The sequence below is a fragment of the Bacillus rossius genome, chromosome 7 (genome assembly GCF_032445375.1).
Source record: "Bacillus rossius redtenbacheri isolate Brsri chromosome 7, Brsri_v3, whole genome shotgun sequence".
In the NCBI taxonomy this organism is placed as follows: domain Eukaryota; kingdom Metazoa; phylum Arthropoda; class Insecta; order Phasmatodea; family Bacillidae; genus Bacillus; species Bacillus rossius.
The window spans coordinates 44,591,836-44,609,356 of NC_086335.1; the positions used below are offsets into that span (position 1 = coordinate 44,591,836).

Sequence of the window (17,521 nt, forward strand, 5' to 3'; positions counted from 1 at the left end):
AGTATGTACATAGGTAAAATATCTACGTTTTCTCTGGTGCCCACGTTCTGAATAGATTTGTACCCACACATATTTAATCCTGTTGTTCAATACTTTCAAGGAAAGTGTTCAGTTGCAATGGTATTATTTTCTTCTTGCATAATCTGTTTAATTTTCCTAATCATTCTTTTCAAGTTTCACCCAAGCACTGAGAAAAATGCACAAGAAACTGGCGCCATGTTGAATGCTTATTTTCCTCTCCAAAATGTTTACGAGTAGGTAAAAAAAAATACCACTCTTTATTTGACCTGTCATAGAATAATATGATCTCTCTCTCTCTCTCATTTTTCCCAATCCCATTACTGTTTACCTTCAATATTTTTTATTCATTTAAGTCGGTGTTTGAACGGGATGTTTAGAGGTAATAACTGAAAATTGTTTACGAAATGGGAATGTTTGGGAGATGACCCATGTATGGCATTTATCCCCCCCCCCCCCGCCTTTTTTTCCTGTGTGCTGGCCAAGGCTGTATGTTGAAAGCAAGCTTCGCCAAAATTATCTAACATCAATCTCGCGAAAAAAAATCTTGATATCATCGAGTTTTTTTTTTTTTCAAGCAGCAGAGATCATCATCAACGCTTCACTGGAAGTTCTGATGAACATCTCGCTCTGCAAACACCGTTCTAGAAGCCGTACTCCTCCGACAGGTGTTGGAACTGCTCTCTGTCTCTCTCTCGTCGCTCATCCAGCATCGCTGCGGCCGTAATGACCTTGGGGGAAAAGCGCAAGGTCACCGCGTTCTTCAGCCCCGGACTGCGCATGCGCCCGTGGAACGGGAACTCGTTCGCTGCCGGCGATCGCGTGGGACGCTTGGAAGAGGAGCGCGGATCGTTCCGGCGAGGCGTGTTTGTATCTCACTCCGCCATTTTGCTTCAGCAGGGCTGCCACTGTAACCAGCGGAACCTGTGCATTATTCACGAGCAGTTTCCGTTTCCTTCTTGGTTCTGTTGAACAGCCGCGCACAGTTCTCATCGTTAAGGGGGCCCGCCTCGTCAGAGGTGTATGTGTTTTAGCGAGGCGGGATGATAAGCGCGACGCTCGCTGGTGCTTCTAGCGCGGTGTCGCCTCTAAGCGCAAGGCTCTGAACTGCCGCGTAATCTTCTCGTCGTTACAGGATAACTGTGGATTTTGAGCGGTGACCGTAACATTTTATGGCTGAGAAATGACGATAAAGGGGTAATGAAAGTCCCTTAAGTGCTTTCAAGAATCTGTACTGGTTGTTTTACGCCTAACAATTACTCTGAAAACATGCGTGTTAGCCATTTAACTCTTCTAAATCTACAGTTTAAAAACTTAATCCTAAATCAAAAGTACTTTTGGGCCCTCGCCGATCTCTTAAATGCTTATCGTAAGCAGACCCCACTCGGATATCTTGAGTAGTTATCAAATCGTGTTGTTTTTCCTGAAGCTCTGCACACCGTATGTGTGTCCGGGTAGGCGGGGGCCTTAAGGCCCTGTCACACGACTGTCAAACTTTCGCTTCCAACACCTTTCATTATGTTTGGTCAAATTAAGTTGGAGGGTTATGACGTCACAGAAAATGTCACTAGCGCAAACCAAGTTGGATGGCTTGAGTTTCCATTGAGAATGTTGCATATTTTAGGGGTTCTAAAATATGATGGATTATGGACGGAATCAACTATAGTCCATCCACGGTAACCTCCTACTTTTCTGAAGCCCTGCTTTTCACCGGATCTACTTTAATGTCACTATGTATCCTTCCGCCGTATGTAAACAAAAACATTGCCATGTGACAAATGTCAAATGGTTTGTTTACAATCACCAGCTGTCAAAACAATGTGTGTGTGTGTATGTATGTATGTATGTATGTATGTGTATGTATATATATATAAGTAATTTGAATATGATCTAAGTATACATGTATATGTTTATAACATTTATGATACCCAATGGTAAAAATATTAAAAAAATAAGTTTGTTAGCTAAAGAAATAACATATAATTTAAAGTAAATTTTTAGGAGAACATATAAATTTACAACATTTATGTAAGCAATAAATATCATCCGTTAGTACAGTTCAACACAGTTTTCTGCATCTGAAAAAAAAAGTATTGTAAATTATACATATGGCTGTCCATCTAAGCAATCTGGAAAAGACTAAGGATTGAAGGTTTAATAAAATTAACAAATTCAGATGAAAACATTTAAAAATGAATTTTCTTCTTTTATTTAATAAACCCCTACCATTTTGCCGGTTAAGGCCACAAATAAAAATATGGTTATATACATTTTCCTGAGTATACTTATTAGACAAAATCATAATTTTATGAACAGTAAAATTGTGGTAAATAATTGACAGTAATTTCTATACCACTTATATGCATTATTTATTTGTGGCCCTGGATGGGGACTGGCTTTTTGTTTTCCAAGTAAGTTCACTGAAAAATGAAGACACACAACAAAATAAAATGTTTCACATACACCTATACGAATCCAGAAATGAAATTTATTATAAATTTATCATAATATGTGTAATATAAAGTTAATACATAAAGTTCCAGTAATCAACATACTTAATGGGAATGCATAAAAGAAAAAAAAATGTTTCAAACCCCAATACTTACAGTTGCCCAGGTGTTTATTACATACAGACCTCAATAAGAACACCCGGGTAAATCATCAAGAGGAACTGCCAGTACTTCACTGTCTCCATCTACTTGCTGTGTCGTAACCTCAAATTCTTCGCTGTCACTGTCTTCACTTGAACTATCCTTGCCGAGGTGGATGATGAGTGGAGGAATGGTGCCGCTGTCTATGTGGACTTCTCTCTCCCAGTCTGCTTGAATTAGCTTCTCCACGTGATCCACACACCTCGCCCATCTAAAAAAATTAATGTATACAGTAAAACCTCTATATAAATGACCTGTTTATAGCAAAAACCACTCTATAACAAAATATGTTTGTTCCTGTCAAAACGGCATAGTAAACAATGCATGGCATGCTCTTTATTACATACAATTTTGAACTCACTCCACAAGAAACTATTTTTAAACACAACAAAACTCATTTAATGTGTTTTCCTCAACTATCAAAGCTATTATTTAATACTTGAAGTAACATGTTTTGTTTTATGTTATCTGAAAAAAAAAATTTATAGTGGTTTATTCAAGATATAATAAAGCTGTAAATATTTTCTATGTTATCAATAAAGGCTTAGAATGCATATGATAAAATATTTATTTCATAAGTTTTGTGTTTGTTTTTGTTAAAATTTGTCCCAGACAAAAACAGTGAGATATAGCGAAAATTTAATTTTTTGAATAGTTTTGATGATTTACTGTATATGTATTTCACTATAATAACATAACTTTTGAAAATACTAATGTGCAAGAACTACATGTGTAAATACCTATTCAAGTTCGCTAGATGAAAATATTTAAAATTCTCTACGTTGAAATTTTATCTGAATATTGAAATCTGCCTACAGCACTGAACCCACCATAACTTTAAAGTCATTGACACAAGATTAAGCATAACAGAAAGTAATATCACAATTACTAATAAATACAAAACTATTTATGGAAATGAAACAATTGCAAATGGACTGCAATTACAAAAAAAAAAAAAACCTTGCAAATAAGTCACCACTGTTAGATCTAGAAACTACACAGATATGTATGAATCACATGGGAATAAAATTACAAACACAAACACAAACACGAACACAAACACATACATGCAACACATTTTCAAAACGACAACTACACAAATTCAAATCACTTATTTTTACCAATTGTTTTAAAACTGTATTACTGGTATATGAATATACACAAAATGATAATCACACTATACACACACTAGCACACAAAGTTATCAAAAGGAATGGTAGGACCAGGCTGCTAGGCAACAATACTTACGTATTATGTAAAAATGTATGGTAAGGGTTTTGCTGAAGCTTGAGGAATGTTCTACAGGAAAATAAAACAATTTCTACTTCAAAAGGAATACCCCATTGGTCATGCAACATGAAAATACCTCTCTGGTGTGGAAGCATCAAGAGCCTCTTTCCAGATGGCTGCAACTGCATCATTGTCAAATCTCTTGGCCCGCCCCACGTTACTATTGTAATGGTGTTTACATTGAGCCCAAACTAGTTCGATTGCATTATAGTGGCAGTGATAGGGTGGGAGTCGTAGAATTTCGTGGCCATAGTTACGAGCCAACTCGTCTACCTCATATCTGAAAAGTGTGTTAGAACAAGGCGTATACGTAATTTTTTGCAACTATCTCACTTTTAAAGAAATGCTGTAAAAAAAACGAAATAATATACCGTATTCGGGGCTTGTTTTGTTTAGCTATTCTCAGCAGCTCCACTTTCAACAAATTATTTTCATGTTTTATCTCATTCTTCTCCAGCCACGCGATCAGTGCATCCTTGGTCCAGTTCGTTGTAGGTGTTTTCTCAACCTACGTTACGCCAACATTTAACTAAATACTCAAGTAGCTGATAAGAATTCATGACAGTAGAACCCTGTTACAATTTTACTGCTTATAAAGTTTTCCTGCCTATAATGTATTATTTTTCAAGTCCAATATTTTCCCTATAAGGACAATGTATTTAATTCCTGGATATAATGTTTCACAAATTATGCGTTTCGTGCTTGTAATGTTCACTTCATAAAATTTTAGAAGACGAAAAAAATTAAAAGCCTTTGTCTATACTGTCTATGTATATGTGTATGTTAGCAGTTAACTGCCTGTTGACACCCTTGGAAAACAAATAAATTCATAAATTTTTAGCCATTCTGTGTGTTTTCAAATGTATTCACTTTAATCACATGTTCAAGTGGCAAAAGAACTGGACTTAAGCATTTCCACTGTAAACACTGTCGTGAATTATGACAATTATACAGAAATGAGACAATTTTACAGCAATGAGACAATGTGTAAGTAAAGACAAAGCAGATAGAAGCTGGAAGCACCATGATGTTAAAGAAAAATTGTTTTTGGCTTGCTACAAGCAAATTGGAGCATCAAATATATCTTTATGCAGCTTGTTGAGTCCATTGGCAATAAATCCACACTAAAAAGTACTAAATTGAATTTCCTGCTTATGTTTTTTTTTCTTGTAGCCCCTTAAAAACAAATTATAACAGGGTTCTACTGTACTTATGCAAAGCAAACATGTGTTTTGGCATATTGTCGTAATGAATTTCTAAATTTAACAAAGCATGTTAGTTTAGTGACTAGAAATTTTTTTGAAAATATTATTTTAATTTATTAAGTAGGACAACAGACCATTCATAAAGTGGGTCCTTTTACCAAACAAGTAATTATGTCATTTTCAAATGCTATTTGCAATAAAAAAAATTTATTTGGTATTTCAAACCCTCTACTAAATTAGTTTGCACTACGATGTAATTCAATTACATTATATATATATATATATATATATATATATCTGTGTGTGTGTGTAATCAATTTCAGCTCAAACATTATAGTTTATAAAAATGTAGTGTAGGCATACTATTAAGATAACAATTATTGCTGGCAAAATGTATTAGTCTCGAATATTCGTACTTATACACAATAATAAACACATGTAAATTTTTCACATTACAATTTGAGCAATAAAAAGACACTGCTTTACCATTGCACATACCTGGGTGCTGTGATATGAAGCATTGTCCATTATGATGACACTGGGTTCCTCAAGATGCACCAACATGTCTTCAAACCACATCAAGAAAGTTTCCCCATTCATCTCGCCATGGTAGTCTGCAGTCTTCTGACCTGAAACAAAAAGTAATCCTGCTCCTGGCACAAAGCCAGTGCGCCCTCCAGCATTAACAACAATAAACCTTTTACCATCTCCAACAGTACGTCTCTTCGCAGATTGTAGACTCTTGTCCTGCCATGACTTTGATACAGTTCCTGAAAAATATATGAAATGGAAATGAAATACTTTGTATTGGACCACAGAACAAATTTTCAAATAAATTAATGCCTTGCCTCTCTGGAAAATCCATGTTTCATCAACAAATATGAAATTGGCACCTCTTTCTTTTTCTTCTTTATGCTTTCTCAAGAAATCTATTCGCTGCAATACTATGTTTTCATTCTCTATCAAAGCTTTTCGTCCATCAACAGTTGTCCATGAAAATCCCATCTTCTTTAACAATTTATGAAGACTTGATCTTCCACCATAATAATCTATTTGTCTTTCCCTGATTTCTTTCAAAATGGTGTCGACTGTAACATTCAAACCTGTAAATTTATTGCATACATTAACAATACATGAAATAACAGAGGTACACAAAACTAAGCGAAACCACAACCCCGTAGAAGATAATTTAAGTGCACAATTTACATTTATTAAATAGCTTTAATAAACTTACATTTCAAAAATACTTTTAAATTAATTTAAATTTTGTAGTTTGCTTAGAGGAATTCTACATTGCAGTATTTTTGTCTGCAACGACGATTATATTGCGCGTTTGTATTGAAGTTGTGTAAAATATTAGTATTTCAGCATTCAATTTAGCAATCAATAAGTTACAAGCTCTACACTGTGTTATAGGTAAATGTTTTGTATCGTGTATCCCATGTGATCCCTAGATCTTTATGCATGAACCTGTACATCCTATTGATCGTGTGGTGCATGTTTTTTTTCATTTATTCAGATCAAAGATCCTGAACATAATCAAATATTGTGGTATAGCAAGAATAATTATCATAAGTTTAATAAAACATATATATTTTCATTATTATTCAACTTTAAATCATAACTCATTACTATATCACAGGTTTTTAGTTTTGGTTTTGTACAGGATTTTTAAAACGTAATAAATTAGAAAAGCAAGCATCATCAATCACATGATCAATATTTGCAGGATCATGCGATCAGGATCAATGTATCGAATCGGATACGCGATACTAAACTTTTACTGTTTTATAACCTTCTGTTACTTCATACACTAACACACAGTTTGTCTGGCTAAGTTGTGTTTTCATATGATACTTCATTACAATTAAGTAGGCCTATTGTTTATAAAATAACAATACCCCTATATTTTCTAAAGGGTTAGGCGGGGCATGACACTTTTGCAATAGAATATATATTGTACTGGACCCTGCCACACAGTACAATTTAGCCAATTAAGTATCCCAATTTTTTTTTAATAACCATGCTTGCTTAGACCACAACTCACTAATTTGTAACCAATTACTGCTAAAGCGCACAACTGGATATTATTGATACTGGAAATAGTCATTATTTAACCTTCTGATACATCATAAAAGTTGAGGTTATTTAATATGTATACTGTGTATAACGATATAAACATTACTTGTAGTTTTAGAATGTAACAATTTTCTTTCTATCTTTAACCTAACCTTAAAAGGACGTGTACCTATTTCATATGTTGCACAATATTCTATATATCAATACCATATCAATAAAGAAACCTAACAAACCACCCAAAAATGTTAAGTATTTTTAAAGGACAGATTATATCGGGAAAAAAACTGAACCGGTCAATCTGCATATGGATATATGAAATGAATACAATTAAGTAGGGCCTACCCCAGTGATATTGAAACTACTCTTCAGTATCAAATTTTTACCTTCAGCGTACATCCTGTAAATTGCATTCCTGATTGCATTTACTGTGAAATCGTCGACTGTGTCAAGTGACTTTCCTTCCTGTGGCCTTTTTTTCCTCTTTTTTCCTGGTGTTGAAACTTCTTCAATGTCTTTCTTGTAGTACCTAACCAAAAAAAAAAACATTTGTCATAACACTTTTCCGGGGACCCGTTCACAATACGCAGTTAGGCAGTGTTCCAAATATGGCATTTTGTCACAAATATTTGCTTTGTGGTCACTAAATGGAAACATGACAGACTTTGTCCACGAAATTAATGAAGTGTTTTTTTATTTATTTTGTGATCTCCCAAACAGATGAAAAACTAATTAAATGCAAATTATAAAATCACTCCCTTATGTTATAGTTAAACCTATCATAAAGTTTATAAACATCGTTATAAACAAACGTGTATCACACCCATAAAAATACTTGAAAGTGCCTATATTGTTATTGTTAGGATCTGAGTAGGCCTAATATGATTTTAGGTTAACTTTTCAACAGAGACGCCACATGGCGGTGTTGTCTCACACCAAAAATTATAAATTGGAAATAAAACACAAAAAACCTCGTGAGTTAAAACACAGGCCGACAATACTTAGGACACAGTCGATATTTTTTTTACGTGCATGAAAACGAAAAAAGCCTACTTACTTGAGAACAGTTGACTTTGCGATGTTGAGAAGAAACGCGGTCGTCTGCGTAACGTCACATTTCTTCAAGTCGCCTTTCCTAATTAAAACATATAAGTTCTGAGCGACGTTAATGATGTCCATCTGACGCTGCGAAGAAGTAACTTTCCCCATCCCGGAACCAATTACCATTACAGCAATCACAAGAACCACACAAAATATCAAAACGATAACAAATTCCATCATTACAATAGTAGATAATAAATAATATAACAAAGTTAAAATACACAATATTAACACAAAATCCTGAAACACAAACTGTACGTTATTTCACGGTCAGTAATATATTAAAACACACTGCAATATGGCGTAACTGCAGACAAACGGCTGAAAGAGAAAACAAACAAGTGACTATTAACATTATTAATGCGCGACCACGGTTTCGGCACGTAATTTTTTTTACCGTTAACATAACGTTTTTATTTCACCAGAGATTTAAAAAAATGTTCAAACTTAACAAATACCCAAACAAATTCTTAAATACACGCGGAAAGTCAAAAAATATATATTTTGGCTATGGAACTATTTCGTTCTAATCATTGCCAACACACCACTTCTCTCACTGTTTCATTTACACACATGCGAGATCATTAATATTAATAATATTGTACATAGATAGTTACTTTTTTTGTAAAATTTTATTTAACATCATTATACGGTAATTTAGTGTTAATGCATGTTTAATATGCATATGATGGAAAGTATTTTTGCAAACGAACCAAACATGCTGCATCCTGGTGTGTTTTTTCAAAGGTTCGTTTAAAAAAGTAGGAGGTTACCGTGGATGGACTATAATCAGAATCGTGTCTAGTGAAAACGGAAATGTCTCTCGCTTCCGTCACAACGAATATTTAAAATAGCGAAGAGCATGTGAGTGTATAAAGGTGAAATATAAATATGTTAATACGAATGTTCTATGCCAAATAATCTTGAATTTAAAAGAGCAAATTATGTGTATATTGCTCTTAAAAATCACACAACATTATTTTTACAATGTAACGAGTTTATTATGCGAGTTTAATTTATACACGTTTTGAAAAATAATAAATACACAAAAAAACGTTCCAAATTTTCCACCCAGCACTGTGGTGCATTATTTTAATATAAAAATAAAGTTAAAATTGAAAAGTTCGAAATAGTTCAGTCCAAAAATGATCTTTGATAGTGTGACATGATTCAAAACATATTTAGTTAATCTGTCCAGCTCTGTTTGGTAGAAAATATTGTAAACCTTTTTTTTTTTTTCAATATTACCCTTCCAACTCCGTTGTAAAATTGACAGTGTAACAAAGTCTTGAGGTATTTTCTCTTGTTCACAGGCTGAGTTTTATGTCGGTCACTCATTTTATTCGGCCCTCTTCAATACATCATTTAAAATATAAAATTATGCACCAACTTTCGCAAGGAATACTGGGTACCTATTATCTTGAAAAATTTCAATAGCACCATCGTATTAGCAAAACATTTCGTAATGTTTCGTTTATTGTAATTATTTAAATTTTGTTCCTGTTGAGTTAAAAAAAAGATAAATAACCAAAAAATGTTACAAAATACATACTAATTGCTCCCCTGCTTGATTTAAATCAACATTTCGATGATGTTTCATTCAAGCATTATTTTTTTTTACCATGGAAAAGATAATTGAAAATATCAGTAATTATACACTATATTGTTTTATTATGCTCATTCATGCGCGCAGTTAATACTGGAAAGCTGTTCAGGAGAAAATATTACTGATAACTTGAGCTATTGGGGGTACCGGGACAACACAAAAGCGTGAACGCCCTGGTATGAATCCGAACGCAGTATTACTGCAAACACTATTTTAATGTTCAGATGTACAAACATCTGGAATTTTACATGAATATTTATGTTCCATAAAAAAATTGTTTTCTGTAAAGTCGGTTTACGGACAACGTTATAACAAAACATCGATGAAATGATTGCATACTTTTATGAATAAAATTGAATCATTTTTATTGGATTATCACTATTTTGTATGGATACAAAGAAAGAGTGAAATGAAATCTACAATTTAATTGATAATTTTACTTTTATTTGCACTCATTAATTAAAATATGTTTATTACTTTAACGAAGAGATTATTTTAACTATAACTTTTATACATGTTTGCTATTTAACTTCTTCCAATCTTTGTTGAGGATAGAACGATGATAGGAAAAGTAGGAAACGAATGGTAGTGTTTCAAGTTTAATGTGCCTCGAAAAAGTCAAATCGATAGTTGTTCCAATCGAGTGGAAGAGAGATAGATGCGGCGCAAGCGTACAATGAGCGTAACGGGGGACTTTTTCATGTATGCAGCCGGCGTTCATAGATTTATTAGACGTTGTCACGTCAAAAAAAAAGGCGTCTTATCAGCTCGAAGCTATCATCGTCGTCGACGCGAGACCGTCGCACCCGGGAGTGATCGCTGCGAACCCTGGCAGCCCGCCATCTATAGGGCGGTTGATTGCGTCGACAGAGAAATTGCTCTGATCATTACGGGCCACCCATCCCCTCCTTCACCAACCCTTCCCCCCGCCTCAGTTTTTCAATGGTCCCGTATTTTAATTACGTACAAATATTGGACGCGGTAATTGACGGTCGCGCGGTACGGCATGTGGATTGTTAAGCCCGTTGTTTGTTTATGGTTTTCGCCGGCCGCAGGTACGCTGCGCCGGTAATAACCAGTTGCCCCGTGAATTATGGGGCCGACATGCGGATGAGGACGCCATTTTTAATTGCAGCACGCTGGCTGCGGGTTTCCAAGCGCCGTGCCGGGAAGAGTCCCTGGCAGAGACCTCGCCTGTGGGAAATGTTCCCGCGTCGAACATTACGACTACAAACATGTCCGGCGTAAGAAACACAAACACACACACGCACACACACGCATGCTCGGGGCCGGTACAAACAGCGATCAGTATCACCCGCGGCTCGCTCTGCATTCCTCGACGTTCACTAAAGCGTAAAAGACGAACGGCTAGCTTTTAACGACACAGTTCTGCCTACGAAATGTTCAAGTCTTTCCTTTGAAGCGCCATTTAGATAGATTTATTGAGGATAAGTTTGCACAGATATTTTTTTTAAATCTGACCTTTAAAATCCTATTTTAATTTAACATCAGTTAATTTATTTATTATATTCGTAATTGGAAAATGGGATAAAGAAACGGTGTGTTGACCTGACTTACGTCTGACAGCCATCATAAAGTTACTTGATGTAGAATAATCATCTGACCAGAAACCTGTTATTAATTTAAGTTGGACTAGAGTTTAAAAAAATCTACAATCTTAGAAGTTATCATTGGTATTCACTTAAAAATAAACCTTAAACATTTTCTGGTTATTTGAAATCTCATCAAAAAGTTGTCATCTTGACTCATATAATCATTTTTTTCTAGACATATGTCCATAAAATACATTTCTAGTCGCTATTATTACTATGTACCTGTTATGAAAAAGTTTGCGTATTTTATGTGTGTATCATCTTGAATTTTTTTTATTAATGAAAAATTATGTATGGTAAACAATAATCAATTGTTTATTTTTCCTTGGTCCCAATAAAACAGAGTTCACTATTTTACAAAAAAAAAAAATTATCATGTTTTCATTCATTAACTTGCACCATGCTAGACACGCTGAGACGTCTGCAAAGAAGTTACAAAATTCCAGTCTCAGCTAATTTCGTCATCTATATCCAAACAGAATTTAAAACTTTTTTTTTGACATGCGCCATTGCTGGTTTTCACTATATGCCATAGACAAACCTCAAGAACGGACAAAGAGATTAATACATATGACAAAAGGTAAATGCATAGACAGCTCAGAGAAATCCGTGGAATAAAAAATCAGTCCGAAAATATCGCAACAAAGACAAACACAGTTTGCCGACAACACGAGACAGTTGCAACCAAGAACAGTAAACACAGGCGAAAATCTACTTTGAGCAACTCGAGCGTCAACGAAGCGACGAACGGGTGAACCCAGCGATGTGACTAAACGGATGTTCTGGACAACAAAACTACGACACCACATACGATCTCAGTAGGATTCCCAAAGACAAAACAGCTGCGACGTTTCGGGAACTGACGTCTGCATTGATTGTTTTGCACGAACAGAGTCATCCGTCATGCAACTGCTTTGTGTAAGGTAACCTTCTGTGTTAGCCTTTGTTTTGCCCAGAATATCTGTTTAGTATCATCGTTGGGTTCGTCTGCTGGTCGCCACGTTGTCCAAGATCGTTTTTTGTCTGTTTTGTTTTCTCGTCGTTTTCATCCCACTGTGTTTGTCTGTGCTGTGATATTTTTTCAACTAATTCCTTCTATGATTTTTTTTTCTGTGCTTTCTATGTATTTAACTTTTAACTTTAGCTGATTTTTTTTATTGTGTTCTGTGTATTGTGTATTCATCTCCTTGTCCGTTTTTGAGGTTTCTCTGTGGCATACAGTTAAAACAAGGAATGACGTAAGTACAAAAAAATTTAAATCATTCTTCCCCGTTGTGAGAATCATCCAAAGAACCTATTCAAGCAGAAGTTGTGTGTGGTTATTGGCCAGTCCCTTGCTAATGAGGCAAACACTCTGCCGAAGTGTTGAAGGTTATCTCCATCACACTGCTCCAAATGAAACATTTTATGGCCCCTGCATTACGAGCGGTACAGAATTACTTTAACTACCTGCTCTAAAGCGGAGTACTACCTGCCGCTCGAGATTTACAAGCGACAGCTGTGATGAAGTTGCGAAGCTATGGAGTAGATAACTGCCATACATGGCTACAGTGTGTACTGAAGACTACACTACACAACATGACGATTTTTGTGTTCTTAAATTTATGGTAGTAACTAGTTTAGTGTGTAAGACGGTAATTTTCGTGGTAACTGATATTTTAACCTACAGGTACCACCGAAAGTTAAGACCAATAGTAAATTTAAGATAATAATGTTCAAGTAGTATTTTCAATAATAGAAGTGGATGATATCTGAAAAGTGAAAATTAAAGTTCAAGAACATCTGTACAATTTCTTTTCTTTCAGGTTGTTTTTAAAATCAGACTATATATTTTTTTTTATAAATTTGACAAACCTGTAGTAAAAAATTACCTATTGCAAGAATGCGGAAATTTTTTTAACATCGCTATTCGTAAAGAAAGTTGTGTAAGATTAAAAAATACACTAACATGTAGGTGTAAAATCATACGTAACATCGTTGGAGACTCTACTGCCACGTACATCGTGTGAAAAATTACGCAATTTTTTTTACAATGTACGAAAATAGGCTTAATATGTCGGTACCTACACGATTAGAGTGTGCTCGGAACTACTTGGATCCCAACTCATTGATCATAAATTTTGAGTCACGCCGAGGATTTGGAATAGAACTCGCTACGTTGGCGTGGCCCGCAGGAGTCAACTTACTTTATAGTGCCTTACAAGCACCCCAGGCAGTAACTCCTGTACGAAAAAAAGACACATGCTGGGTCTAACCTGTAATAGTGATTGATACATAGTATCTATTTCATAATTCCTAATTCCCTTTTACATATTTGGACAACTTTTAACTGAGTTACAAATGTGAGCGAATCTCTCAGTACTCGTCAGTCTAACCTCGGTAACGAATAAATTCACGTGTTCCCATGCTGCAAACGAAACTCGGACACTAAATGACACATCGAATCCTTCAAAGATAATGTCGAGCGTACGCAAATTGTGTTTTAAACTAAATTTCTGGACGCGAATCACACGCTAGAATTCGTTGCCGGAGCAGCTACCTCGACTATTGAATCATTTGAGTATAAGACCTAAATTTTAAATTATATAGTGAATCGGTCCCGATGAAAGCTAAAACGACTGAAAAAATAAATACTAAACCCTGGCTTTGGATGTGATTTTCGATAAGAAATTTTATCAAAATACTGCCCATCTGATAAAATTAATTAAACCGTTAATACTATAAAAATTTCCCTTTGTCTTTGTGAACTTGAGTTTGGGCTATCCGCTACAGATGGCAGCACCGTTGTTGTTACACATTACTTCCGTCGCATCCACGAAATGACTTCCACCAAATGCCGTATACCGAGAGCTAAGATGTTACACATCAAAAAAATTTATAGATCAATGCTGCAGCTTAACAGCTGTGTTACCAGTGTATTAATGAAAGAGGTTATGTTGCCAAATCTTGTTAGTTATGTACATGTGCACCAACTACATTCGTCACTCACAGTCGAAACGTTCTCCTACTTGTTAGTGACAACTTTTGGAAATATTTATGAAACGCCAGTTTGCAACAACTCATGATTACACGAACTTATTTTATTTTGCAGTTGCTAATAGCAATGCTCGTGCCCCCGGGAGTTGTCGACGGGTCGCTCAAACAGAGAGACGGTCGTGTCGGCCGGGTTGCTCGGGCGGTAATTGGCGGCGTGAGCTAGGATTCTCCGCCGGTGCAAGGGCGGCCATTCTGCTCCTTCCTCGGGAAGGCAAACATTGCCATTACTCGCTCCCCTCGCCCCAGCTATTCGCTTCACCTCGCCCGGGTAAATAATACTTCGTGAAAAATTCAATGTTTCGGTGGTTTCGCGTAATGATAGTTCTTAGAATTTCGGCCGTACCCACAGAACACGTTCCTATAGCTACGATGTGATTTTATTTGTGGACAAATCGCTACTTTCAACCATTAGGTACTTTACCCCGGTATTTAGGACGAAGCGAGACGGTAATATATCACACAGCTGGCGTTTGGATTGAACCTACACCCTCTCAATTGTCGCGGGTACATAAAATAAAACTGTTGTTTATTTACTAATATTAAGGAAGTTTCCTTTACCAATTTACACTTAACCAATTTTTTAATTCATCGGCTTGAGTTGAAAATTTTTTCCCACTATATTTTCCTGCAGTTTTCAATTTTTTTTACCGCGTTTTTGTTAACTCGCTTTCTTGTCTATCTGTGTGTTTGTCTGTATGGTACATCTTTAAACGTAGCTCAGAACTTTATGAAAATGCACACACAAGACTAAACAGCAAAAAAAAAAAAATAAATAATAAAAAAAAATAATTATTATTATTTTATTAAAAATCAAGCTACCACGTTTTTAAAACGGACTAAAAAGTGTTCAGTAATTTCTCCTAGCCCTATACCGATTTAAAAATCCAAATACATTCCTGAACCCATACAGATTTTCCTGAAAATTATTTATTGGGAATTTTTGATACCTATGAAAATACTTTTAGTATTAAATACAAAAAAGTTGGGCGCACTTACACAACATTAAAAATATCATTTTCAGTGCAATAAAATTGTTAGTGACTTAGGATAACTATTCAGGCACCATTTAAGGACAGATACTAAACAGGAGCTTAAAAAATTGACGACAATTTTTAAAATGGTGAACATTTAGGAAATTTTTAATTTGTCTGCTGTGTGAAACTAAACGGTACAGCAAAACTGAATAAATAACTCACGGCAGAACGATATAAAAAAATACGAATTCTACAGAAACCCTACACTGCATGTTCTTAGAATCTACGCTGGATTATAATTTCTTCGTAGCCTATTTCGTTACATTGTTCACAGGATAAAAATGCACGAGGAAAAAAGATTAGTGTTTTTGTTGTCGGCTTAATAAATGTTTTGATGATTTCATAACACATCAAGGTAGCCTTTGTTTGCTTGGTTACAGGAAAGTATACTCAGTATCAACCAGTATATAAATAAACGAATATCACTGGATACCAGTGTTCCTTTTTGTACTTCAAAGGGAATTTTTTTTACAACATAGGAGTCAATTAGTAATCGAACAAATATCAGCGATAATCGCAAACCTACAATAAATTTACATTGTGATAGATTCTCGTGAACGGGAATAGATATTCGATTGATTGTCCCATCGCTTGAGTTTTTGGTTTGCCCATTTAAGTGATGTAAAAATATTCATTTAAATTCGTATAACAGTAATACTTAACCATTATCATCTTAAATTTAATTATTAATGTCATTTGCTAGAAATATGGAGGAAAACCATTTGGAAAAGGCCACCACCAGTACAGTCAATCAATATCGAACCAAAGAAGTCTCGAATGCGAGTTTGCCAAAGGCGATCAATTGAGAAGGCGATGACTGAAAATCTGAAAGTTAACTCATATTGGGAAAATATTCAATATTACAATTTTTTATGTATGAAGAACTATTTTAAGCAGACGCGTAGGTTAAATCTCAATCCAGGGGCGTAGGGCAATCATTTTTAACGTCTCTTGTGGGAAATTTGCGACCATAACATGTCTAAGCGCAAAGTGGTTTCAGTATGATTCTTGAATTGCTTTACGTTTTAATTTACGCTTAGTGTGCCATTAGTGTCACTGTTTCTTTGTCTACAGTTCTGTGTCTGCTTGACACAACTCTTCTGTCGTCATATTACGTGTTCACACACGGAATTTTTTTTAATGGGACAGAAATATTCATGTAAAATTACAGGTATTTGTAATTTTGTACATGTACATGAAAAAAGCTGTATTACTGCAAAATAGTGTTCACAGTAATATTGGGTTCGGATTCTTACCCGGGTATTTATGCTTTGTGTTGTAGTAGTTCCTCCAATAGTTAAAGTTATTTGTAATCATTTTTCCCTGAATAACTTTCCAGTATTAACTAAAACATTAATAAGCAGAATAAAACAAAATAATGTCAAATTATTGAATATTCTATTATAGTTTAGATGGTTTAAAAACATTAGCTTGAATGAAACCTCAATTAAAATATAAAATGTTTCCCCAATTTTCGTAAGAAATATTCAGTATTGTCTCGATAAAAGTATTTCTTATATAACCAATGTGTGGTACAAAGCTCCGATATCTTTCTTGCAGTACTACAAAATTTTCTTGACAACTGATTTTTCAAAGAAATCTTTTGTAAAAGTCCAAAACAATATTTTCTTTGGTCTGTGCATTTACTCCCTTTTTTCCCTTTCTCTCTCTCTCTCTCTCTAACACCGCCTTTCTAACTGCGGTTTTTTTCTTAGCATTATCAGCTTTGTCACCGATGTTGAAATACATTCAAGAGATATTATAAGGCTCCCTCTGCCCCCTATTCGCTTCACGTGGCCTCCCCATTTCATTTGCTTATTTTGTACCTCCTCTATTACAACTCTTTCAACTTCAGTGTTCTCTCTTATCTCATCATTCCAGACATGATCCA

General features: G+C 35.1%; 2 protein-coding genes across 5 annotated transcripts in view; one reads left to right on the forward strand and one right to left on the reverse strand.

Annotated features, from left to right (window-relative positions):
• Positions 1 to 17,521, forward strand: part of LOC134533927 (ankyrin repeat domain-containing protein 6) — a 148,133-nt gene that overhangs the window by 53,380 nt on the left and 77,232 nt on the right. The window lies entirely within an intron of this gene.
• On the reverse strand, positions 2,565 to 8,718 carry LOC134533926 (uncharacterized). Of its 4 annotated transcripts, XM_063371739.1 has the most exons (6): positions 8,298 to 8,718; positions 7,627 to 7,769; positions 6,058 to 6,267; positions 5,663 to 5,934; positions 4,331 to 4,467; positions 2,565 to 2,880 (listed from the first exon to the last, which is right to left on the reverse strand). In XM_063371739.1, the coding sequence occupies exons 1-6, from the start codon at positions 8,519 to 8,521 to the stop codon at positions 2,655 to 2,657; spliced, it is 1,212 nt and encodes a 403-aa protein (XP_063227809.1). In that variant the 5' UTR covers positions 8,522 to 8,718; the 3' UTR covers positions 2,565 to 2,654. The 4 variants fall into 4 exon arrangements, 3 of the variants coding, with proteins under 3 accessions (XP_063227809.1, XP_063227808.1, XP_063227810.1); XR_010075410.1 differs by having other exon boundaries at positions 4,036 to 4,467; positions 5,663 to 6,267; XM_063371738.1 differs by having other exon boundaries at positions 5,663 to 6,267.

Excerpts from the sequence above, each read along its gene's own strand:
- LOC134533926 (XM_063371738.1), bottom strand. The coding sequence starts at position 8,521 with ATGATGGAATTTGTTATCGTTTTGATATTTTGTGTGGTTCTTGTGATT. Across the intron at positions 6,268-7,626 it reads TTACAGGATGTACGCTGAAG|GTTTGAATGTTACAGTCGAC; the intron begins GTAAAAATTTGA and ends ATAAATTTACAG. Across the intron at positions 2,881-4,330 it reads CAAAACAAGCCCCGAATACG|ATGGGCGAGGTGTGTGGATC; the intron begins GTATATTATTTC and ends TAATTTTTTTAG.